This window comes from Daldinia loculata (assembly GCF_022478755.1).
Source record: "Daldinia loculata strain CBS 113971 unplaced genomic scaffold F4817scaffold_98, whole genome shotgun sequence".
NCBI classification, from domain to species: Eukaryota; Fungi; Ascomycota; class Sordariomycetes; order Xylariales; family Hypoxylaceae; genus Daldinia; species Daldinia loculata.
In genome coordinates, this window is record NW_026054952.1 from 72591 (window position 1) to 98325 (window position 25735).

Below are 25735 nucleotides of genomic sequence, written 5' to 3' on the forward strand. Positions count from 1 at the left end.
CGCTAAATCAGTACAGACACTGAGTGACGTTCTCCTTCGACTTGGTTAACATTAGGATTCCAACGATGACGCCGTAAAGACCAAGGACTTCGGCGAAGATTAGGATTAAAACCATGCCGATGTAGAGTCGCGGCTGCTGACTACTAGCTCTTACTACGGTTTTATCAGTCATGGTAGCATTCAATTGTAATAACCCCTTAAGAAAAGGGGCGGAGAAAAGACTTATATGTAAAAGACTGACCTCCCGCATCCCCAACTATGCCGATGGCGAATCCAGCCGCGAGGCCACTAAGCCCGACGCTGATACCGGCGCCTAGCTGGAGGAAGCCCTGGTGCAAGGGCATCTTCTCGACTAAGTCGCCCGAGATGATAACGCTGGCTACCAGGCCGTAGATGGAGAGGATCTGAGCCATGATCGCACAGAGCCTGCGCGCGTACACGTGGCGACTCGACGTCAGCATTTCTCCTTCCCTAGCGCCCCAAGGCCTATAGCGATATTTTTCGAGGCGGGGTGTGGAAGGGAGGGGGAGCGTACGTGTTCTGCATCAGCCGACCTGGGCGGATTATCCCCGAGGAGAATATTGCCCCGGCTGACTTGGCGGTGCCGTAGGATGCGCCCAGGACTGTGAAGATGATGGAGGCTGCGCAACCCATCGCTCCGAAGAAGGACTAGGGACGCGCGAGGTTAGATATGTCGTTGTAAGACGTAGCGAGTTGATGGAATAGGGCTAAGGGACTCAGCACGTACAGCGTATACTGGGCTGTATAGATGATTATTTAGTCAGCATGTGATGTGTCTAGTTGGATCTAGTAAGGTGTAAGAGACGGACCAGCGAGCCTCGTAGACCGCATGGGCGAACGCGGTATTCATCTCGGATAGTATTGTCTGCTGGGCCATGGAAACCAACGTAACTTGATTGCTGTAGATGTACGACTTCAATATGGTGAGGTGGGTTTATTCACTTTAAACAAGCTATCGTAGCAGGTAGTAAAAGCTAAGAAATACCTTCCCCTCATTTGTAGGAAGCAACATCGAATATATTCATGTGGTATACTACGTTGAACAAGTCCTAGGCTAATCATCTAGACAAGGTAGCTTGCAGGCAGAAGAATAAGCTGCTGGTTGATTGGCTGTTAGGACATGCCGTGTAGGTATCTTCAGGTAAGCATAGTAATGAGAAGCGAGGAGAGACTTCGTCTATAGGACTAATTGTAGTCGAATGCTAGTGGCTTCATTATTAAACCGAGTTGTGATAGGCACGGAGGTTAATCATGGGGCTTCCTTGGTGGCGTCCCTAAAAAGCCTCAACTGGAAGCCTCATTGTGTATAAGGTTTAAGGACTATTACGTAGGAAGTAGTACAAGTTAATTGGTGACTAAGAATATTAGACTCAGAGGAAGGTTCGATATGATTTCCGCAATTATTAAGCCCTAACCTAGGTATTTCAATTCCCTCGGGTGTCACTTGGGGATTCTGGATTTCCTGGTATTTGGGACAGCACTTTAATACATATGACTAGCTCTTCCGGCTTGCGCGTTCTTACGTGTTCTTTCGCAAAGAGCCTCAATTGGGAAACTAATGCGCGTTTACAATTGTTATGTCACTGATTCTCGCTTGAACCTAACAAAAGCATCTCCGTTATATCCGTCTGGGTATGCGCCAAGCGGCTCTTCACTGGCCTCAGCCTTGCGACTAATTAAATTTATTAAATTTCGTCCCATGCCAAGAAGACCGTTGGATATTGTTAGTCTGTTGGACCATGGTGAGAAGGGAAAGATGCCCGGACACCGTTACTTTGTATCGCTAACAAGATCTAGGCATTCCGGCACTAGAGTCTAGAGAGCTATTTTGAGCTCAGTGAAACAATAACGATTGGGCGGCTCTACGGGATCCGTGCTTAGGGCTGTTTGACGTGTTGCTTGGAAGCCCCTTCGAAAAATGGACAGAATGGACAGAATGGACCCAATGGACCCAATGGACCCTTGTTCAACAACTTGATACTGCCAAACGTATCAGGATGCTAATGTCTTTTTTAGAGCCTTGCTCGTCAGAATCATGCTATATGGTGGTTTGCTTACGTCGACAACGAAGAGCTAATTAGCTCACTGCGGTCACTGGGCAAACAGACCAGCTTTATTTCTTACGAATGACTATTCACAGCCCCTGACTTCTTTGAGGGGAGGTAGTCAGCGATACCTAGCCGAGAATTTGGATGGACGCGCGTCAGATGTGCCAAGTCTACACGCTATATGCGGACTCCCCACTACAGTCTCTCCCCCTACTCTTCGTCGTGACTTTACTGCCAAGTGGGGATCGCCTCCCATTTATGATTTGACAACCCCGGTTCATATCACAAAGCATACGTGCGCATAGCATCCTGAGACCCTCAAGTACCTTGGCTCAGCCGGAGTGGCTCAGCTATTCTAACTTGTCGTTCGTTACACTCGATTAACCGAACTCCCCGGCTTTCTATTCACACCAACGCCGAGCAACTGGATTGCTGGATTTATTTATTTTTCATTTTCTTATTCTTTTCAAATTTCTTATTTCCGTCTCTTATACCGTTTTCCCACGCATTTAGATCTGTTCTTAGCCCCGGCCGGCCACGCACGACTTACGAATCCGTTCCACTGTACTTGATACACCCCTCGCCTGCTTCGCCTTAGACGGCTGTACATATAACTAAACAATCTAGGCGCCCACTGATAGAAGTTACCTTCGATGTTTAGGTTATAGCATCTGGTCCTGTTATTGTAAGCTTCGGACTGGTGTGATAAAAATTATCTCGACGGCCTTCAATCTTCACTATGAAATCGACAATAGTGCTTGCCCTTGTGGCAAGTGTCTCAGCCATTCCGGCAAATGCACGTAATTTACAGAGTAGTACCAGCCATCCAAAAGTTATAAACTTGGCCACAGAACGGAAGACCATATCAGATCCAGTAAGACGAGACCGTTTACGGCGGAGAGATGGTACTTTTAGAGCAGAATTAGACAACGAGGTATGATATGAGAATGTTAGGCGTTCGAATCTGTGTTTCTTACTAAGCCATCAACAGGAGACACTATATTTCGTGAATGGCACACTAGGAACGCCAGCGCAGTCAATACGTATGCACCTAGACACGGGTAGCAGTGATCTTTGGGTGAACACTGATTCTTCACCCCTCTGCTCTCAGAGGTCGGATCCTTGCTCTTTCGCGGGAACCTATAACGCCAACTCTTCTTCCACTTACGAATATGTGGGAAGCTGGTTCAACATATCTTACGTTGATGGCTCCGGGGCGAGCGGAGACTATGTCACTGACACGATTAAAATCGGTGATTTGTCGCTAGAGAAGTTCCAGTTTGGAATTGGGTATCAAAGTACTTCCGATCAAGGTATCCTCGGTATTGGATACCCCGTCAACGAGGTGCAAGTCGGCCGGGCTGGAAAGGATGCGTATGACAATCTTCCGAAGAAGATGGTATCGGCCGGACAAATCGAAAGAAATGCTTATAGTCTTTGGCTGAACGATTTGGATGCGAATAGAGGTAGCATTCTGTTTGGAGGTGTCGATACGGCGCAATACACAGGAAGTCTCCAGACGCTTCCTATCCAAGCCAATGGCGGTGTCTTCTCGGAGTTCCTGATTACTTTGACCTCTCTATCAGTGGGGAACAACACTATCGCCGATAACCAGGCACTTGCTGTCTTGCTAGACTCGGGCTCCTCGCTTACCTATCTACCTGATAGCATGGTCGCGGGGATCTACGATGCGGTTAGCGCGCAGTATGACTCGAGCCAAGGCGCGGCGTACGTACCATGCTCCCTAGAGAGCCAAACGGACACGATCGACTTCGTTTTTTCAGGACCGAAGATCTCGGTAGAAATGAACGAACTTGTGCTGGATTTGGTGACGACAACGGGACAACGCCCTACGTTCTCGAACGGCGTGGAGGCATGTCTGTTTGGCATCGCCCCAGCCGGCTCGGGAACGAACGTTTTGGGCGACACCTTCCTCCGATCAGCTTATGTCGTTTACGATCTCGACAATAATGAGATCTCGATCGCACAGACCAACTTCAACACGACAGAGTCGAATGTGCAAGAAATCCCTAGTGGCGCTGGCATTCCTGATGCCACCGCAGTTACTAACGCCGTTCAAGCGACAGAGGGTGTCGTACGAGGTAGTGGTAACGGAAGCACCGGCTTGGGCGATAGTACGGATGGCGCTGCAATGACGAGTGCCTCCGTTTCAGCGGTGGTCCTATTCCTGTCCTTCGGAGTGGCCACGCTAGCCACGATACTATAAATATACGGAGATTATACCCATACTGTTCTGATCCGGATTATTGGATGGCATAAGCATTGTAGGGCGTTAGGGTTGCATATAAGTTACTTCGGATTCGACATGGCCGATTTGTTTTTTTCTCTTGGCATTGAAATACCGGTATAGATGACCGACAGACATCGAGATTTAGGTACATAGGTAGTTGCATGATATCTGTGGTAGCGTTTGTTCGTTTAGCATGGCCATATTGATGATGGATATTTAGCACCGTGTACGTACGGGTGGTTACATAGATTCGCGCCGCAATTTAAATTACACGTTTATTGTGTCAGGATTCGTTGTTGTGTGAAAATGTAAAGGAATAAAAACCTGAATACGACTGATATTATATACTAAGATACCTTATTGCTATTAGGCGGATTAATATTCGAGACGGAGATTATCTAGGGAATCATGTTTGGCTAGTACTACGCGAGAGGACTTTACTAGGTGACCTCAGCGAGGCGTGATTAATACTCTCAGTACAGTTTCGATATCTCTTCACCTTCGCTACCGTCTAGGTACGGAAAAGGACATATATCACGACAAGACACTGAGCATATAGAATAGATCATATCAGGAAATATAGCTTTAGATTTTAGGTCTTGATCTGAGACCGTCAGACGAAGCATGCTATCTCCTAATTTCATACCAACTCTTCAACTTCCCAACCCCTGAGGCCCTTCTAGCTAAGGAAGGCAATAATGAGGTACATAGCCTCTCGCACCACTATCATTCTAAATACTCGTCACAGGCGCCTGAGCAAGAGGCAAGCGACGAAAAGCGGATTCGGTCCGCTATGAATAGATACAGACAAACACTTCGACTGTATGTACGTATGTATGTATGCCTGCCGCGTTCTCTACAACGAACGACGTTACTTGGTACAGCATATACAACACACATACATAATATATATATGCTTTCCAACCATCATAACCCGAGACCGTCGAAGCAAAGCAAAGCAAAAAAAAAAAACGAAATAAAAAGCAGAAAACAGGATTAACTCCAAAGCAAGGCAGAGAGCAAAAAAACGAAAAACATATCGGTACTCCGCGCACCGAAATTTTTTGACCCGTCCCGCCCCTCCCCTACTTTTCTCTATGCAGGAAAAAAGCGAGATGGACCAAACAATACAGGGAGTAGTAAAAAGGAAATTTTCTCAGTTGCCCGTCGCTGGCTCTAGGGTGTGTGTGTGTGTGTGTGTGTGTGCTGTGGTGATGTGTCGATGATAAGAAAAGCAAAAGCAAAAGCCAAAAGCCAAAAAAAAACCAAGGTATTCTCGCGGAAACGACAGATGCGAAAGGTATACATGGATATGATATGCCTCCTCTCCCCGCCCCGTAAGCCAAAAAGCCGTGGTGTCTATATCAATCAATAGCAAGATATCAAGCACAACAGTGAACGGACATGTATGTATGTATGTATGTCCGCCGCAATAACATAGAAAACCGCGGGTCGTTCAGCCCCCGAAAACTCCTGGCTGGCTCCAAGGCCGCGATGGTGGTGGTGGTGGTGGTGGTGGTGGTGATAGGGTAGTAGTAGTAGTCTATATCCGAAAACCAATAAGTCAAAGAAAAGCTTTTGTCCGAGGCGGATGATCCGACGGTGTTGGGGGTACAAGTAAGAAGATGGCGTAAAGAGTGTTGCGTTGCGGAGGTATGCATGGTTCGAGTACGATAAATATATAAACAGATATAACTGATAGACACTAGGTAACTAGTTGGCCCATCAGATACGGCCGCCGGGAAGAGGAGTGACGGTTGGGAAGAGGGCGAGCGGAGCGGCGTGGCTCCGGCTCGTAGTCCTGGCGCGCCTGCGGGTCTTGGGCGGTTCCTTTGCCGCTGGCTTCGGCTCCGCGGCGGGCGGGGCGTCGTAGTTGGTCCTCATGAGTAGGCCGGCGTGTGACTGTGTTCTTCCGTGCTTCTCACGGGTAGGCTCCTGCTTCGGGGAGATTTCCTCGTCGAATTTAGGAGCTGACGTGGGTGTCATGGGCATCGTCGCCTGTGTAGGCGAGACGATGACAACGGGTCCGGGTCCGGTTTCGCTGACGGGCTTTGATAGGATGTGCTGCGTCGAGTCGCGGCCTTGCCAGCTAGACATGCTGCTGCCGGTCCATCGAGTAAAGCCCGTGGAGGTCGATGCCGTCGACTTGTGGCGGCTGGAAGTCATGGAGTGTTCCGAAAACCTGGAGTCGGTGGTCGAAGCGCTTGAACGGGCGTTCGACGGCTTGAGGTTCTTGCCGAATTTGATAATAGGCTCGTCAAGGGTATTTCCTTGAATGACTAATTCGTCATCATCGCTATCATCGTCCAATTCTTCCCTCTCGTATTGAAGCATCTGCTGGTGATAATCGTCTGGGATAAGAAGCGAAGGTGACAGGCTAAAAGCTTGAGCCTCCTTGAAGTTACGCTCGGGGGATTGAGCACGCGAGCTATCACGAAGGAGTTGTGCCGAACTCTTCCGTTGTGGGAGCGAGAAGTTAGAAGTTACTGGAAGGGCTAGATTCGGTGTCAAAGCTTCTTGAGCTGTCATGCTGGATACCTGACTGGCTGGGCTCAAGATGGGGACATCTCCAGGAGATAGGAACCCATCCGAAAGACGATTGAAAGTAATAACAGTTTCGGTCTGGTCTCCTAATGACCGACCTCGTACTTCTTGTGGATATACTATATCACACGACGGTCGTTCCCAGGCGTAGTCACAGTTCGCCTCGGCTTCATGCTCGTAACAATAATCGATGTCATCTTCCCAGCTATCACCGCCTAGAGCGACAATTGACTGTTCACGAGCGTTCACGTGTGTCGCGCGCTGCGAGCTAAAATCGAATTTGCCCAGGGTATCTGAGGCGTTGCTAGTTGTTCGCTTCATGGAGAACTGGCGAAGTAGTGGGACCGATATACTACCCCTGAGAGAAGAGTGGTTGCTCGCAACGCTCATCCGGGATCGGGATGGTCGAGATGATGCATGATGTTCTTCTTCCTCTGGGACATCGGGCAGGGAACTTATACTATTGCTCAAGGGCCACGCGACGTCATCCGATGTGGTGACAGCATGAGGCGCCTTGGACATGGGCGAAGGTTCTTCATATTCTGATTCTAGTACAGGTGAGACGAGTGGCACATGCGGAGTTTGCGCCCTTGATGGTGAGCTGGAAGCAAACGGTTGCGGGTTTCGGAAGCTGATGCTTGTTCCAGGCTGATCTATAGGCGCCCCAGAAAATGAACCAAACCTATCGTGTCGTGCCGAGGTCCGGCTAGATGTCCTTGGAGGGGGATGTACCTGTTGTGGCAGTTGTACTGGTTGTCCTAGAGGCATCATGCTACTCTCTCCTATCGGAGACCTAGGTGGGCGAGGCGGTGGAACACGGATCTTATCCTGCGATTGAGAACGCTTCGTTAATCGTATCGGCGGTATCGGAGGCGGTTGTGATACTCGTAAGTGTGCTCCATCGGCATTCAACCCTACCGATGGATCTTCCTGATGATAGAAGGTCTCAGAAGAGTAGCTTGGGTATCGCGACTCCCCGTGCGGGATGCCCTCTAGAAACGCCTCGGTGTGTCGTCGTCCTTGCATGGCTGAGAATTCTGATACGAGCTCTAGGCGGTTCGTTTGGCCCAGATCAGGGACGCTATCCTTATGCGTATGTGTGAGATGTTGGAAGTTATAAGGCCCCGAGATCTGTAGCTTCTTCTGAGTCGGCGCGCTGGATTCTCCTCTCAGTGCCCTCCGTCGCGTGAACACGGACTGGATGAAGTGCGGTTCCTTAGACTCGTTTGATGCCTCGACTGCATCCAACGAACTGTTGGAGCTACCTTGGTCACTGCTTCCTCTGCGAAGTTTACCTTTACGGAAAATCCCCTTTCCAAAGAATTGTAAGCTTTCAGGCCGTTCATGCGATGGTGTACCTGCAGACGAGGATCGTTGAGACGGATTCCTCGACAAACCAAGACTCTCCCGGCTCTGATTCCACGATTGCCTATCCGACGCTGCTGAAAGACGCGAGGACGACCCCGACGACATCGTTAGTTCACTTCGGTGCTTGTCAGCGTTCGAGTTGCGCTTGATGTGATTGCTGAACACTCGGATGCGCTCAGGCGAGGGTGGTCCGTCCATGGCTGGTTCGAGAAGATCGCTAATGCTGTGGGAGCGTTGGTTAAGTGGCATGTTAGGAGCGAGAGTTGTTGAAGAGTAGCCAGTCTCGGAGGTATGAGAAAGGGAACTAGTCGTAGCTCTCGAGCGTTGCTCCTTGCCGTATGAGTTAGAGGGCATTGACGAATACATTGTTGTATACGTCTAACGTCTAACGCAAGAGATGCGCCAGCCTATTCCCACGTACCGATAAATCGAACAGCTCGACTCGGGGTTGAAGTTCCCGAGTCGTTCTTGATTCGAATATTTCGAGTATCGTGAGAGGCTCTGCGAAAGCGCGGATAGCCACGAGAGAAACTGTGGGGGCGGTGTGGCAGGCCACCTCTGTTTCCGTTAGGGAGATTGGCTATGGATATAAAGAACTGACGCGATGGAGGTATAGTGGAGGGGGCCTGTCAATATGTACCTCGAATTATCATGCAACTCTGTTTTAGTCGAGGGTAGGATTAGATGTAATGGATGTAACAGGGTATAGCAGGGTATAGCAGGGTATAGCAGGGTATAGACAGGGGTAAAGGGTCGTTGGTCGGTAAAAGTGAGAGACGTCCTGTTACGCTTTAGTTGGATCCCTTGGCTGCTTGGCTGTGCCCCAGTTGAATTTCCGTATGTCAATAGCGGGTTGCTGTTTCGTTCCCGGCTCAAACGGGTGAATAAGAGGAAAACAGATCGTGAATGACCGGGGCAGAGAACATAAGTAATGAAATGTTTTAATATGATTTGATGCTTCAATATGTCAATGTCAAATGTGGCGACTCCTATTCGCAACTCATATTCTTTCAAGCCCCGAATACGACCAGGCTTGCAGTCAGCTTTGTGATAGTTCACACTTGGAAACAGTATGAAGAGAGAGTTATAAGAAATATTATTGGTGCCCGTCAAACTCGACGGTACACAACATAGGCGAGAACGTTATGTGCTCCTCGGGCTGCGTCTGGTCCAGGGTATAAAGTCGATATTCGGAGTCGATGAGTCGATGTTGTGATCTAAGCACTCTCGTTAATGCCGGCAATTGGAAATCAAGCAATTTGATGCCGATATATTGGCTGTACAATATGCAGGTACAATCAAGAGGCGTCCGGGTAAGCCAAGAACCAGTCATATAACGGGATTGGATGGAACTTTGCGTGAAGAACCTCGAGCACGTCCCGGAGAATCAGATAGTTGTCACCTTTCTTGCCTCCGGAAACCTTTACTGTCAATGATAGACCACTAATATCCGTCGACGATAATTCAAAGAGCGCTCGATACTCTTCTACCCTCGAGTCCTCCTAAACAGATTCGATGACTCGGCCGAGGATAATAAGCTTCGTGTTCAAGGAATCGATCTGGCGCGGCAACCGTCAGATCTGCTTTACCTAGGATAGTGAGATTCAGATTAGCAACTGATGAGGTACATAAAACCACATCTAAGAGCCCATGTAGGGGGGAAAAAGGACAGGACGCGATCTATACATAGGTATTGTACATATAAACAACCTAGCAATGTGGAGAGCTTGCGCACAACATCGTGACGACTACGCTTACGCCTACACCATTGGGCTCTCTCTCCTTGACTTCAAGTAGGAAGCGGCGCTCGCACGAAAGGTTTCCTGATGATCAACATCTCTTACTTCCCGTCCAAATTTACCAGCATTCAGGGTCTTGTTGTCCCCTGCAACCCCCGTCTCCCCACTGAGGATGAATCCTGGTTACACTGCAGTCTAGCTACAGCCAAATTCGGTACACTCGCACATAGTAGGCATTCCTCTACGACGTAGTATGGTACGAAACAGGAGAAACCCACAAGCTTAGGTCCGTCTCAGACTTGTTCGAACACTTATTCAACGGATAAAAAAAAACATATACATATACAATGTAGTTTTATATACCAGGTGCAGTATGCAGTCTTTCACGGCTGTAATAAGACATACACAAGCTAGCGGGGCAATACTGTTCTGGCTCAAATGTAAAGACGTACCTTATCGTATATAAGCGTGTAAGTCGAGATGGCTTAGAAGATGCCGCGGCACTGCAGTTAAGCACACTAGAAACGGACGTGTAATAACTTTACGCTTTTCTGGTACGCCCTCTTATTTTATTGGAGTTCGATTGGATAAATGGAGCGCGTTGACGCATGTGCGGAAAAGAAGCGTTCGACTGCGTATTCGGATAATCCAACTGTGCTATATTCGACTAACAGGCCAGCCTGTTCAGTTGTTGTTTTTTTGGCCTTAGTCTTTCGAGAATCTTGATCGGCAGCGTACGTCGTAGTCTCGGTCGGAAACGTGTAAGTGTCGTAAAGGAAAAGGTGATGTGTGGTAAACATGTATGTAAGCGCTTTTGCCCACCCGCCAGGAAATCGGAATTAGAAGTTGGAACAGAAACATGAAACGAAACAAACACAAAAGCAGATGAACGGGGGCGTCAACTAGTATCTATCAACGTTAAACAAAATAGCAGGATAGATCGTCCTCGACGGCTCCATCGTGGCTCAATTGCCGTGGACCGTGGGTTATGATTAGGGGGCAGCATGCTAGTTTAAGGAATTTATATAGTACCTAGCTAACAGAGGTAGCTAACAGTACGGATCCGTAGACTAACAGTAGCTAACTGCCTGTCTAAAGCTAGGTAGCTTCGACGGCACCTCTATGTAGTTTACCTGCCCTTAATAATAATAATAATAATCTTTAGATTTATTATTAGATGATAGCTATTCCAGTTTATTGCAAGGCACCGCGCCATACCATATGATTCAAGCAACGATATAGTCGATCAATGGTCAGATCTAAGCTATTAAGTCCTGTCTTTCTTCAAGGCTACCCAGCTATCGCCTAGCCCTTGGGTCTAAACTGAGTTTCAAGCACCCTGACACGCGAATTATGACAAGGGTATACATGGTACTGGTATCTCGCATACATGTAAAAGCACAGTCCTCATGCAAGTCTTTTCTTTTTCTTTTTCTTTTCCATTTTGGAATAGCGAAAGGCGAACCCGAATTATTCAGAGAGTAAATTCAGTCAAAGCAGGTTGATTGGTAACCTCAAGTCCCCGGTCGGTATCTCAACATAGAAATCCAACTCCCTTTTCAAGACAAACTTACCTTCTACTCTTATTGGCTTAAGTAATAGTCCAAGTGCGATTTTCGCTTCTACTACTATGTACTTCGTAGTTCTAGTGGAACTAATAGGGCCTAAAATACCCAAGATGCCACAGAAGCGTTGACGACATTCGGAGCTACATACAAAGCAAGCCACCGACGCTGGACCGGCCGGCTTAGCTAGCTAGTGAAGAACACAGGTACCTACATAGTAACTGGCCGCGGAAAATGCCATAAGCTTGAAAACGAGACTGGCCGTCTAGGATATACCTTGCATCTTCGTACATAAGATGCAGGCACAACGGCTCCAGAACCGGCGAATGTCGTGGGCTGCGCGTGGGTGATTATTGATTGGTGATTATGATGGACCCAAGAGTTTGGGTCCATCTTAAGATTCTTAACAAATATCTCTCATCTCTCAATACAGTCTCCTTTTTTTGGTTACTCAACCGCATTACGCCGGACGGTATGCAATCTCGGCAATGAAGACTATTATTTCTAGCTTATTTCCTAACATGTTCTTACCACACGTCCTGCAGGTCGTGGTCGAATACTCTGGGACCTGGGTATCCTTACTATGTATCCTTACTGTGAGAATGCACTAATGCTCCCGAATTACGTAGACGATACGAAATTATTATCCACATAAACCTCGAATAGCTCGCTGCAGTATGTAAGCGCTCGTCGTCGTCCTGTCCCTTCGTTGTCTGCGTACTCATTAGACGCGAAAAAGGGGGATAAGCCACAAGCACTACAAAGCACCACGGCTTCGGTGCTATGGTATTATTAAGGCTTCGAATTGATACCTATTATTGGGCCGCGGAAACTGACTGCGACGATCCGCGAAGCACTTGGACTAACGAGTCTAAGCGTCCGAAACACCCCTAGACTCTATCTGGAAACCCTTACGGTCCCTGAATTGGTTCTCCAGATGCGCTCCACGGCTCATAAAATCGCGAGGCGTCGGTTTCTTAACTATGTTTCTTAACTATGTTAAGGTAATGATCAACAATTAACTTCCTCTCGGAGGTAATGTTCTCGTAGGGATAGGCCGATTACACAATACATAGCCGTTTCGATGTGGAGGAATCGGCTCGTGTAACTACCTACATAGTAACCACAGTAAATATTTGAACATAGGTATTTGGGCCGCATTTTGGGCCGTATCGTATAATTTCTGCGCAAGGACCTTGGCTGTACCCCCCTACCAGCTCTCAGCTTACCTGCCTACCCGCATTTGACAGCCCACCGGGTCCCAGCACCGGCCGCTTAGGTCTATTAAAGACTTATTAATGGCAAGGAAGATGATGACTTGCTTCCATAGCCTAGGAAACTTAACCCAGGAGATTCGGCATCGGCCGCCGGGCAAAAACATACATGAACAATGATTTCATTAATTACCTATAATTACCTTATGTAGGTTAAAGTACCTAAGACAATAAAATCGGCGAGACGGCTCGCAAAGGCATCAGACCGACGACTTGCATTAGTGTAGAGCAAACCTGCCGTCATTAGGCATTAGGCATTAGGCACGTTTGCTATTAAACGGCTTGTTTTTGCAGAATTGGTGCGTATTTCGCTGCAGGCTTCGTCAATGTGTTTTTAACCCCTTACCGCATGCATATGGCATATGTAATATGTAATATGTAATGTATGTCCCAGATGCTATCGAAGATCATTTGGAACCGAGTCTTTAGTGGTCCCAAGAGTCAACTCGCTTGGGAGAATTGTTCCAAGCCGTCGGGATCCCAGCAGATCGACGTCGTCACTCCCCAGGCTAAACGCATAGATTCGACAATAAACAACTATCTACGACGTACATGGTAAGATAGAATGAATGCTTAACTGTCATCATATAGCAGCCACGCTTATAATAAATGAATTATGCATGCGGTAATATAAAACAGATTAATAAATGTAGATAAGCGTACGGATCGGACTCGACGGACGCAGCGGAAAGGGAGTTAATTTTCAACGGTTCGCAGCCTAATTAGGAGACAATGGTTTCTTACCATGGTAAGAAGCAAACGTAGGTTGAAATCCTCCCGCTTCTAATAACTACCTAACCTACCCCAACCATAAGACGCATACGCCAATTTTGGGAAAGTTGAATCCTTCACGAACTCGCCATGCAGCACAACGATCCGCCATGAGCATTACTCAACTCAACCATTTGTCATTCTCTAAACTAGGTAGCAAATACGTACTAGTTTACGACAGTGTCGAGATCGGCAGTATGATATTTCATCAAGTCATACGACGATTAGGTAAATGTCAACTACCTAGATCCATAACAAAGGTATTCCTATGGCTTACCCTTTTCTATGTATTCCTCTTCAAACTACCGGCACTTGTTAGCCTCTAGGGTTGGATCGATAGAGGTGAATAACCTGGGGTTTTACCTACCTCATATGTATTAGGATAATTCAGGTCATGAGACTTAGGCATGCTGCGAGTCCATCCTGGTCCTAGTCAAAACAGCAGACGAGAAACAGTATGTATGTATCCTAACCATATCATAGATCTCCCTAGTGGGGAGGCATTGCGGCTCCGCCATCTGCTCGGGGAGTTATTGTCCATCTATCGAGATCCCAGGCATAGACGTTGCCATCGATTCGCTACGAGGGGAAGGGAAGTAGGGGGAAAATGCAAACATTTACTAACCCCCCAGTACGCTAGAGTTACAGTCTTGTCAAGGAGCTTAACGCTAGGCTTGCTACCGTGTAGTTTGGTAGTGTAGGCTCGCTATCATGTAGTATGAACCATACAAATAGGGAGGTCGGTACGGTGCAAAGAACAGACTAACGATAGTATGATACGACCTGTGTACGATAGTCCAGCGTTTAGTGTGCTGTACTGTTAGCTACCTAGTGTAGTGTAGTTTCAGTATGTACGCCGTCTAGATTTCTTCGTCGCTCGATATGACTGAGTGTAGTAGCGATCCGCAAGCTTATGCCCATATATCAAGCATCATAGCTAACCTAACCCCTTTCCCTCTTGATCCCTCTCTCTACCGTTGCGCCGGCCTACACGTGCACTGACCTCAGCGTTGCAACACCAACCCCGTAAACCCTGTCTCTCCAGCCTTCTCTAGCATATGAATCAAGCCCGTCGACCTTAAGACAGCGGGATATTTCCAAGAAACTCCCGCGCGGGTCACAAGTTTCGAGCCCTTTATTTTTATGTGTTACCTCTATGTAGGTAAGTTTATTATTAGTGTATTTATTTACCTATTTATTCATTTCTTGCAAGCCCGATTCAAGCTTCTGGCGTCCGTGCGAAGCGCCACCTTTTATTACGACGGGTAGGTAGACTGCAGAAAATGAAAATTGGTTTATTACATGTATAGAAGTAGAATCTTCTTCGCAGAACGCGGCTGGAACCACGCCGGTGTTTGGAGGGGGGGTCCCTTGTCAGCAGCAATCACGCTTCTGCATTGCATATCGGATCCCACGAGACTAAGAGGCTTCCGTGCAGTAGCGAGGTTCTATTCGATTCGTAGATCAAGGGGGAAGAAGAAGAAAAAAAAAAAGAAAAAAAAGAAAGAAACAGTTTTCGCCCGTTGAGGATTCGTAGGGATGAATCCGCTGTAACTTAGGTAGGCAAGGCATCCTCTATCAAACATCAACAGTTTGTCTATTTCTGTGCTATCGTGTATTGAAAGCGGCTTTGATCAGCTAGAGATAGCTAGCTCACTTACCAGTTTAGATGATGCACTTCTACCTATCTTGTTTGTTTCATGCACGCACGTACGTATGTACATAACCGCTGCGCAGAAATCTTCGAAGAAACGAAAAGAAAAAAAAGAAAAAAAAAGCAATTTCTAGCTACATGTAGTATAGAGTCAACGTTCGGGATTCCACACTACATGGCACGGATTACATATCTCGTTCCGGCGCAAAGCGGTGTGAAATCGGCTTCCTCCCTTGCATCTTCGCTCTCTAATCAGGCTTCTTGTCACATTCCAGCCCGACTGCAGGCTCCCTTCTGCGCTCGATAGCAGCCTTCCCGGTGCTGCTAAGACGCCCGTGGCGCGGACCGGGCCAGAGTTTCCCATTGCCGGAATTCGGCAGCCAGCCGGGCTCCCTGCTACTTTGTTGGAATGTGCAGTATCTATCTATCTATCTATCTATCTGCCTTAGGTTAGGTAGGTAAGGCATGTGGCTAACGTTCGGATTCGTGAGGTCTTCAAGGGCTGGCTACGTGTAATCCAGATGCTCGCTTTCGCACAGCCAGCCCTCCGTTACAAGCTAAACGTCTACTTTCCACTTTCTACTTTCCACTTTCTTCCTCCTCAACACGCCAGCATATTTCCCGCCAGTGTCGCAGTGTTTACGTCCCTCGCTGCTTAAGGATGGTAAGTTTGCCATGTGCCATGTAGGGCGTTGTTGATCATTACCGGTAAAGACGTCAGCATGATCCTCCAAGCGGGCGGGTGATTGCCCTTCGATCCTCACGATCCGACGCCAGGATGTGTTGAACAGGCGTCCGCTAGGCCTCAACGTGCTCGATTAGCGACTACACGTTTATCGTAGTTCTGTTATGGGAAGGTGTCAATCAGGTCGGTGAGCTGAGGGCACTGAGTTCGTGTGGGTGGCATGTCTGTATTCTCTCCCTTCTCCCCTAGTCCTCTCCCCGTTCTCCCCCCACGTTCGTTGCATTGGCATCGCAACAACATACATACCTATATACTATGCATGTAGTATGTTCGTTACTGCTGTCGCAGTTTAGGATCCAGCTAAAACCATACACCTGCCGCTTGAGGAATCGTAGGTATTGTATGTCTGTTTGCCTGCCATGCGTGTTTGGGTGCATATTAACACCGTTTTGGTAATGCAACGCCATTGGCTTACTTCTTATGTCCGTATTGGTTCTTGTGATGCTACTAGAATACCCGTTATAGGCAGTGTTTGACCATGTCTTTCATAGAACAGTATACAGCAGACAGACATCGTAATACCTTAGGAGGTACTCAGCATTATAAAAACCGGAGATGCCGCTAGGTTTGTATGTACCTACATTACCACATATGCAAGGATCAAATTACGCCTCTCGCGCTGTAATCCTATTGATCCTACGACGTGACCCTTCGACGTGCTCTCCGTGACATTTTGGTGCCTGACAGGATTTAAAGTACCGACGGCGCAGCCACATGTGCGAAATTCTTCCTAGTTCTGGCGCCTTTTCTACGCCTCTAAGATTAACGGGCCGCTTCTGGAAGGGCATATCTGCCATAGATGTGCTTGGTGCTATACTATGTAGTTACACGACTCGGATCCGCGAACTACGATTGGTTACTTATAAGTCATCGTATAGGTGCGTATTGGCACGAAATCCAGGTCAGCGCCATCTGCGGTAAGAAGCGCTATTCGTCAAATGTGCTGTTATGTGCTGTTGTTCAATGACGTCGTAACCAAGCGGGTGATCCATTTCCAGCTCGGGGAAGAGATTTATACCTCGCAATTAAGATTATCGATCCTGTGAAGCTTATTATATCCCGCGAGTGACGAGTTCGTGAAACTCTGGGGAGTGTTGGGCTTAGTCTTGTATGTATGGGCCTAAGTGCCTGAATAGCTTGTCACACACGACTCCTCAGCTACTCAAATTAAACCCCTTATTATAATTGTATTATGGTTACACACATAGAAGGTTCAGTAAGTACGTAGATAGGTAGGCTTGGAATCTACGGACACGGGATGAAGCTTAATGTTAATGTATGCTGGCATAGTATATAAGTTGTAGTTCAGCATTAATAGACTATATTTATAAATCTTGCACTGTTTAAAGGCCAGCAAATGAAGACTTCGGCTATAAAGCACTCCTCAGGGGCCTGTAGGTGATATTTTTTTCATAATACCTACAGAGATGACATGCAGGAACCTAACTCGCTAAGTTCTGACAGAGATGCACGCTCATCATGTACTCAGAAAATATAGACTTGGAAAAAAGGGGTTGGCATTTTCAGCTTCTAGACATCCTGGGTACCTGTCTTCACAATATACCAAAGACACTAGTAGAGCAGGTCTTGACGGTTCATAATTATATGCATACGCTCGTTAGCACTAGCTTGCTTATAGACAACAACTAAAGCTTCATTCCGATAGGATATCCTCTAGAAGATGCTCCAGAGCTCTTATCCGTCTTTGTATTTTATGAATTACAGCAGTGCTATCACTGTCTATTGACTCATGTATGCTTCGTAATCGTATGTCTATAGCTCGAAATATATTCCTTTACTTCAGATAGTTTTCCTGGGTAGATCCATCCAGGGCTATTAATCGCTTTCTAGGTAGTAAGTGACCCTTCCAGGGGCTTAGGCATCTATCGACGCCATTGAAGTGAAATTGTTAAGATCCAGTCAGAGAGGTCACGTACCTGTCAACTCTGGACTCTTAGCAAGGTACCTATCTTACATCCCCAGACTATCGAAGCACCTAAGACAAAGAGCTTCTCGCTATACCAGTGGTTCAGTTTCAGATAGGTTCATAATTTCTCGTCGCTCAACAGTGTTGTCTTACCACTTCTTGCTTGCGTCCTCATAGCACCAACACGACTTGCAGGTCTCTAGGTGGACCTTGGTAGTCAATAGTACTAATTAATACAACACGGGCTTGTGATGAATCGAATGCTCCATGTCGAAGTGCAAGAAAACTCTTACGAAGAATCCAGGCTTATTCCGTTAAATATGCTATCACGTTGGCTATTTTAAAGTACCCCAAGGGGCCTCTGTAGCGGACTAGTGTTAAATGTCAGCAATGAAGTCACATACTATAGACGTTGAAGTTATTGAAAGCCAACTATACTTTAGCTCAGAGTTGATGCCCAATCGCCACCGCTAGTTGTGAAGGTTCTCTCTCCCTCTTGATACCTAACGCAATGCATACTCGGTTCTGCGAGCTCGCTTGCATCCATGAAATATCGGTATAAATGCAAAGCGCTAGAATATTGGGGATGGTTAGAACAGTCACCAATGCTTCTTCACCGCCACACATGCTGTCCGCTGAGAAACATGTTGGCTCTCTGGTTTTACTCGCAGGATATCCATCAAGTCCTGTTGGCTAAACCTCTCACAGACGTCATTTCATTTGCAGTAATCTAAGTTGAGCCGTTAGTGAAGGCAGAGCGGTAAACCAGTTGCATTCGCAGAAACTCCCAAGAGACAGAAGGTCACTTCGAGCCATCATACCTGTTCAGGAATTTAGGTAGAAATCTTGTCAAACGGCCCTGAAAACCAAGTCGCACTCTATTGAAGAGTATCCGGAAGTGGTTTAAGCATGTAAGCCCAGTGAGCCCAGTGAGAAGAGCTCTGTGCGATTCAAGTCACAGGTCAAGTGATAATGAAAATGGCAGATCCGAACAGTATAATGTGCAAACTCCTGCAGCTTTCCGATAGATTCGTCCATAAATACCTATCAAAATCTAGCCAGTCTAGCACCGCACAGGGAAATGCACGTGGCGCTTCTTCGACTATATATCAACGTCTCTTATAATCAAGACGCTACGAGGTGACCGATAACGCAACGATATAGCCGATCGGACGCTTTCCGCAGACAATGTGGATGAGAGTCTCCGTTACTCGCTAATGAGTGTTGAGTTTCGTATAGTTAGGTAGGTTTACTATCGCATCGTCACTAGTAGTTCGGTAATACAAGGTATCACTTAGGCCGAGATGACTGCGCCGTACCCAACTTCATCAAGGGGTAATTCTCTGGGAAGTTATTGAATATCTTTTTGGCGAACTTAGCAAAACGTCGACCCTTTCCGGTTTCAACAAGGTGAGACGGCTGTGGCCAATGGGACCAATGTATAAAAATAAGCCATATGCGCCTGGAGCATGTTAAGATGAGTTCTACCGAACTGTGCTAACAACTTTAGAGAGAGTGAAGTTATTAGGAGTCCTGTTTAACCCCTATCTTGTAAAAATAGGTAAACAGATCAGTGATAACTATAGGTTTATTAAATTGATACAATTCAAGTCGACAAATTGCAAGATGCTATGATAACTGTTGTAAGTTTAGTTTCTTATTTTTATTGGTGTCCTAAAGATTCATACCCAGTGAAACCCAAGATGTAGAATCCTCCGTAAGAACCAGAATAGGGGAGACCCGCTCGCTACAATTGAACTACGCCCCCTTAACGGCATTGGCGTTCCTTCTAGGCCTGAAACTGGTGCTTACAATACAGTTTGTAAAGAGAAGGATTGCATTTATTCGATGAGGGGAGGTTGCTGATTGGACGAATCGACATTAAAAGATCTGCGGCGCGTTCCCCTCCCGGAACCGAGCTGATTTCTATCTGACTTAGGTAACTTGAGTCTTCTTTTACATGCACATGTGCTTACTTCAGAGCACTACATCAACCCCGGAATCAACTAGGATACGCGACCTTAATTATAACAGTAAGGAAGCTGTGTAACGTACTTTTGTTAATGTCTAGTAACGCTTAATACCAGAGCACAATTCATTCTAAAGCTGTTAATAAGCTAGCTGGCCGCATATCGAAATGATCACTAGGTACCTAATTATATCTACGACAACTTTAATATATTACTTGAATTCAACTCTCGGGACCGGTGGTGGATTCAAGGGATCTGGGGTTCAATACGTGAATAAACAATAGGACCGATGAAGTTCATTCCCATGGTCTAGATATACAAACCTATAGGCTGACTACGCCGCGTACCCAAGTATAATGTTATCTATAGCGCGCAGGAGTTCCCGGAAACGAGGCTCATATTAAACAGGAAGCCAATTATAGCCATTCTCTTACATAGACGCCCTTAGGCCCGAGGCTGAGAAAAATTCTGTTAAGCATAATAGATACACCTCCTACAGACTCGACTCGGTTACGTAGTCTGTAGGTGGTCATGTCAATGCATTGAGAGACATGGGTATCGATGTAGTACAAGAACTCCCAAACAAAGCATGATAGCTCAAAAATTTCCCTACCTGAGCGTTTCGAGAGCCGCAGAAGGATCTTCATTGAAAACATCTTCTGCCAGGAAACGATTCCCCAGTTCTCCATATAGAAACCTTCAATATTTCTAATCCTACCTCAAGCAACACCTAAGTGCCAAAAGCCCACGATCCGAACCGCATCCTAAGATGGTCTGTTCTTCGGGGACATGCATTCGTACCGAATTTTCCTTGATTCTGGTTCTGCCCTATGGGAACAGCGGCCGAATAGCATGGAGGATATTAGGATGCCACAATGATGCCGTACCATCCCAAGAACCCTCTACCCATCGGCACATGGCATATACTCCCAACTCGATGATACCCAAGTGACCTCTGGAGCCGAAGCCCGGACATCCATACTACCTTGCTTGCGTATTTTGGGGATTAGCTAGAGCCCATCGTCTACCATGCAAGCGTCCTGTTATATTGGCTGGTCACTACTCAGTACATAAAGGCTTTCGCTAGTATGATAACAATAGTAGAGTACTTATCGTGGTATATTTAAGAGTGAGAGAGCTCGTACTTGGGGAAGATTTGTCTAAGGATCGAAACAACCCAGCCTGACTACCTATTCTTGTAGAATAGTTGCATACCATCTACTACACTGCCTCCAGTTATATTCCCTACTATTTATTCCTCAGACCTGCTAGTCGAGTGTAGCATAAACCTGATCCAAGTTTCTATATGGAACATGCCGTATAATGCTGGATGCTATGGTATCTCAGTTGCTTTGCCCGTTCAAGTAAGTTGGTTGGCCAATCTAGATTCCCCCTACCGTATGCCCGAAAGCCCCCGAGGGGTGCCACCCTTACCCGCTGTCTATTTTTATTGGCACTCCTACCAGCCTTGCCGGCTCCATAAGCATCACGGATGCCTCCGACTAGGTCTCATCGAACCTCCCCGTAGGACTACGGCTAGTAAATAAAACCGGCCTGTCCAGACCCAAAGCCATCATTATTTACAACCGACAGACAACCCCTTTCAGCAAAGTAAACCTCAATTATCATCTACTAACAACAATATCCAGATGGTTTCTTCAGAGCACTTGTCGTCGGCGTACGTCTCTGACGACACTTACTACAGAGGCGAACATGCATCGTCACAGGGTCAAAACGTCTCGTACGCCTCTTATCCAACTATTGCACCTGTCAGGGCCTCCGAAAGCATGCTAGGCTACCAGAGTCAGTCACTTCCTCCTGCATCGGTCCCGAGTATCCCGCATTACGTTGTGGGTGGCCACAATCCAACGGATGTGAATATGGGATCTTCCACCGGAGCATCGTTCACCACACCCACAGGAGACCCTTTCAGCCTCCCATTTTACCAAGCTATACCACCAGAGTCTAGGTCTGTCGATACTGCCGATACTTATCACCATAATTATCCGCCAGGGTACGGAACAGCAACAATGAGTCCGCGCGTTCCATCGGCAGGGGCATCGACTGGTTCTAGTCACAAAAAGAACAAGCAGTCGTCACGGACAAGAAAGTCTAAACAGCCCCAGGTACTCTCGCCTGGAAGCACGTCTTCAACATCAAACTCTAGCAGATCTAGACTCCGTAGTGCTTCTCGCACAAGCAAAAATACGCACCATAATCCCCCGGCTACAGTCGAGGAGCAAAAAAGCCGCGACACACATAACCAAGTGGAAAAGCAGTATCGGAACAGACTTAATGCTCACTTTGAAAGCCTGCTAGATGCTCTACCAGAAACTATGCAAGCTGGCGAGGGTGATGATGAAGGGGAATCGTTGGACTTGACTGACCGTAGAGTTAGCAAAGCGGAAGTATTAGACATGGCTCGGCGCCACATTCAAGCTTTAGAGCGCGAATGCGCTGCCTTGGAAGGGGAAAGAGACGAACTCCGGAATAATATGGAGAGATTACGCTGGCTGTTTGGACGGTGCGAAGGGACCGACGGGTTCAACGAGCAACTGAACTTCCCAGGCGCGGGAGGCCTACATTGAGAATTACATCCAAAATAGGGGGTGGGAGGACCGCAATGGGATCAGATCATGCATTTTTCACACTCGGCAATTTTTTATTCTTGTACTACTAGATCGGCTTACGGAGTTAGGGGCTGGGAGGTGACGTTGACAGTCAGGAACTTCAACTAGGTACATGATTTAGTTGTTAAGCACACCGACTAAGATCCCCTTGGATGGGAGAAACGGGACGAGAAACTATACTATACCTACCTACGCTCAGTTTGGCTGGGGCAGATGCTTACCGGCTAAGTACCTAACATATAATAATTTAAACATAGAAGTCCCATGCCGTACAGCATATTTCTTTCTCGAAAACTGCGTGATATTCGAGTTTGATAATGCAAATAGGGGGGAATCCCCTTTTCTTGGACGAGCATTGCTCAGTGACTTACATACCTATACATCATATCACTTATACGTATCGTACTGACAGACAATGGCCTCGACGACGGTGAGTGGATGGATGATGGCATTAGCCCCACTCATCGAGCTACTTTAAGTCCAACCCATTAAGAACTCAAAAAGAAATCTCGCGCAACATGGGAAAGTTCGTGCGAAGTTCGTGCAAGTATCGTCAATCTGTACATATAAGTCCCTGACTTAATTAGGAAGGTCAGTTGATCCGTAGGACTCTACGTAGTTGCATCATGGCCAATAGACGAATTCTTGTTATCGCGGGGAGCGATTCAAGCGGTGGTGCGTAAGTTCATGAGCCTATCATCCGACCCTCACGCCCTCAACTGACAGGATCGTCGATGTAAATCAACAGTGGCCTCGAGGCAGACCAGAAAGTCATTGCAGCTCACGGCTGCTATGCTATGACTGCCACGACAGCGTTGACGGCTCAGAATACTACTGGTGTCAGTGATATACACCACATACCCCCTGAGTTCGTAAGGAAGCAGATCGATGCCGTCTTTACGGATATTCAACCCGGGGTCGTAAAGACTGGTGAGTAATCAGATCATCTAGTTCGTCGCGCTGAAGCTTATCTAGATTCCATTAAGGGATGCTAGCATCTGCACGTACTATTGAAACGGTAGCACGGGCGTTGAAGGATTACAAGGTTGAGACGTTGGTATTGGATCCTGTAAGTCTATTCGCTTGATGGCCTTTCCGAGGAAGATAATGATGGCTTAGTCTAAATAGGTTATGGTCGCCACCACTGGCGCTAAACTCCTACCCCTGGATGCCGTGAATGAGTTAAGAACTCTGCTGCTCCCACAGACGTTCATCCTTACTCCAAATATTCCCGAGGCACAACTCCTACTCTCCGAGAGCGGAAAGGGAACTGTCGATATCCAGCGTGTAGACGACTTGGAAGTAATTGCCCAAAAGGTGCTGGGATTAGGACCAAAGTGGGTTCTCGTCAAAGGCGGCCATGTGCCTTTTAAGAAAGACGGTTCGATAGCTACGACCCCTGAGGAAAGGGAGCTGGTCGTCGACCTTTTATTTGGAGAGGGACAAGCCACGAGAATCGAGAGTCCATACATAGACTCAACCAACACACATGGAACGGGATGTTCACTTGCCTCTGCCATCGCCTCCAATCTTTCCAAAGGACTGAAACCTGTAGAAGCTGTCAAGGCCGCTTGTCGGTATGTCGAAGCAGGAATCAAGACTGCGCCCGGATACGGAAAAGGGAATGGTCCAATCAATCATTTCCATTCAGTTCTGACTCTTCCATTCTCTCGGTTAGTTTACCCCTGACTTAACGCGAACCTATCCTGCTATTGGCATCCTGCTAATGTCAACAAGGGGACACTTTTTAGAATACCTTTTGGAGCGACCTGACGTATCGCCAGTGTGGCACCAATTTATTAACCATCCATTCGTCCTCGGTCTCGGGAGTGGAGAATTGCCTCTTGAATCGTTCAAAGGCTATCTGATACAAGACTACTTGTACCTAGTTCACTTCGCAAGGGCAAATGCGTTGGCTTCATACAAGTCCAAGAATATGGAGGATATTGCAGCCGTAGGTGGTTATTAAATAAGAAGTAAGTTGATGCTAATATTGTAATTAGGGCGCTAAAATCGTGTCGCATATCCATACTGAGATGAAACTTCATCTTGACTATTGTAAAGAATTCGGCATATCCAAAGAGGAGATAGAGGCGACAGAGGAACATCAAGGTATAAAGCCCCAACCTTGCTCACCATCTCACATCGACACCCAATTGCTAACTCATAGCTCAGCATGCACGGCATACACGAGATACGTCCTTGATATTGGGCAGTCGGAAGATTGGATTGGCCTTCAAGTTGCAATCGCCCCTTGCCTCCTTGGTTATGGAGCCATTGCAAAACAGCTTCACGGCGACCCAAGAACAAAGACGGAGGGCAATACGTACTGGAAATGGATCGTGAACTATATCGAGGAGGACTACGTGGAGGCGGTAGGGACCGTGTCTGGTGAGAACGCCCCTTAACTACGTACTGCCTGGGACTTGTCGAAAAATACTGATTTGAATGTTGGTGACAGCTCTCATGGAAAAGAACGCAGTCTTACAATCCCCATCAAGGATAGAAGAGCTGGTCAAGATCTTCATCCACGCTACTAGGGTAAGACACCTGAGATAGAGATAGAAGATATCACGTAATACTAACTTTGGGATAGATGGAAATTGGCTTTTGGGAGATGTTCCCATTAGCTTAAATCGTGTCGAATCTCGTAGGATAGGATCACTATAGAAGGGAAGCGCGGGCATCTGGAGAGGATATATGGATATATGGATGGTAGTCGTTTGCATTTTGGTGTATTTTCACCTATGAAAGGTGACCCTCTCGCGCCGGTTTGCTTACTTGGCATACGTACTTCATCAATCAAGCCTTAAGGTACCTTTTAGCTAGGTGTACCTAATATGTATGATTGATCTCACGCACTGTTATGTACCTGAGTAGCACTTGATACCTCTCATAGGTAGATGATAGGTGATTGACACACAAAAAAAAACAGGTTACATAAGAGGCAAAGATAATTGAAGAATTTACCTGCTGGTGGCGAAAGCTGATAGCACCTGCTAGCAGCTGCCATCAGCTGCATATTGCACAGTTTCTCCTATGTACTTTCTTAACGTACCTCCACTTCCGACGTGTACAATATGTACGTACCCTGGGGGAGCATGAGTGACCCGACCTATGCCCCGCTCCCCATCTGACCTCACCTAACCTGTGCAGGGGCAGCTTGTGTGAGAGACCTGACATGACCTAACCTGTGTAAAAGTTCAGTAGACCTATGGAATAAAATTC

At 47.0% G+C, this 25735-nt stretch overlaps 5 protein-coding genes across 5 annotated transcripts; 3 read left to right on the forward strand and 2 right to left on the reverse strand.

Annotated features, from left to right (window-relative positions):
* Window positions 1-7: 7 nt before the first annotated feature.
* Window positions 8-898, reverse strand: F4817DRAFT_362508 (V-type ATPase; the record flags this gene model as incomplete). Its single annotated transcript, XM_049306533.1, has 4 exons — window positions 8-153; window positions 242-426; window positions 536-669; window positions 827-898. The coding sequence occupies 4 exons, from the start codon at window positions 896-898 to the stop codon at window positions 8-10; spliced, it is 537 nt and encodes a 178-aa protein (XP_049153874.1).
* Window positions 899-2808: 1910 nt separating this feature from the next.
* F4817DRAFT_321115 (acid protease) lies at window positions 2809-4296 on the forward strand (the record flags this gene model as incomplete). Its single annotated transcript, XM_049301254.1, has 2 exons — window positions 2809-3003; window positions 3061-4296. The coding sequence occupies 2 exons, from the start codon at window positions 2809-2811 to the stop codon at window positions 4294-4296; spliced, it is 1431 nt and encodes a 476-aa protein (XP_049153875.1).
* A 1519-nt stretch (window positions 4297-5815) lies between these two features.
* Window positions 5816-9215, reverse strand: F4817DRAFT_353751 (uncharacterized protein). The gene is given in 2 exon segments (XM_049305429.1): window positions 5816-8961; window positions 8972-9215. 1 exon segment carries the CDS (start codon window positions 8596-8598, stop codon window positions 6046-6048), a length of 2553 nt encoding a protein of 850 aa, XP_049153876.1. The 5' UTR covers window positions 8599-8961; window positions 8972-9215; the 3' UTR covers window positions 5816-6045.
* Window positions 9216-21190: 11975 nt separating this feature from the next.
* Window positions 21191-22694, forward strand: F4817DRAFT_369661 (uncharacterized protein; the record flags this gene model as incomplete). Its single annotated transcript, XM_049307382.1, has 2 exons — window positions 21191-21241; window positions 21527-22694. 2 exons carry the CDS (start codon window positions 21191-21193, stop codon window positions 22463-22465), a joined length of 990 nt encoding a protein of 329 aa, XP_049153877.1. The 3' UTR covers window positions 22466-22694.
* A 251-nt stretch (window positions 22695-22945) lies between these two features.
* F4817DRAFT_353771 (Phosphomethylpyrimidine kinase-domain-containing protein) lies at window positions 22946-25533 on the forward strand. The gene is made up of 9 exons (XM_049305430.1): window positions 22946-23186; window positions 23256-23437; window positions 23494-23576; window positions 23636-24180; window positions 24245-24461; window positions 24511-24619; window positions 24683-24898; window positions 24969-25048; window positions 25104-25533. Exons 1-9 carry the CDS (start codon window positions 23134-23136, stop codon window positions 25140-25142), a joined length of 1524 nt encoding a protein of 507 aa, XP_049153878.1. The 5' UTR covers window positions 22946-23133; the 3' UTR covers window positions 25143-25533.
* Window positions 25534-25735: the final 202 nt, after the last annotated feature.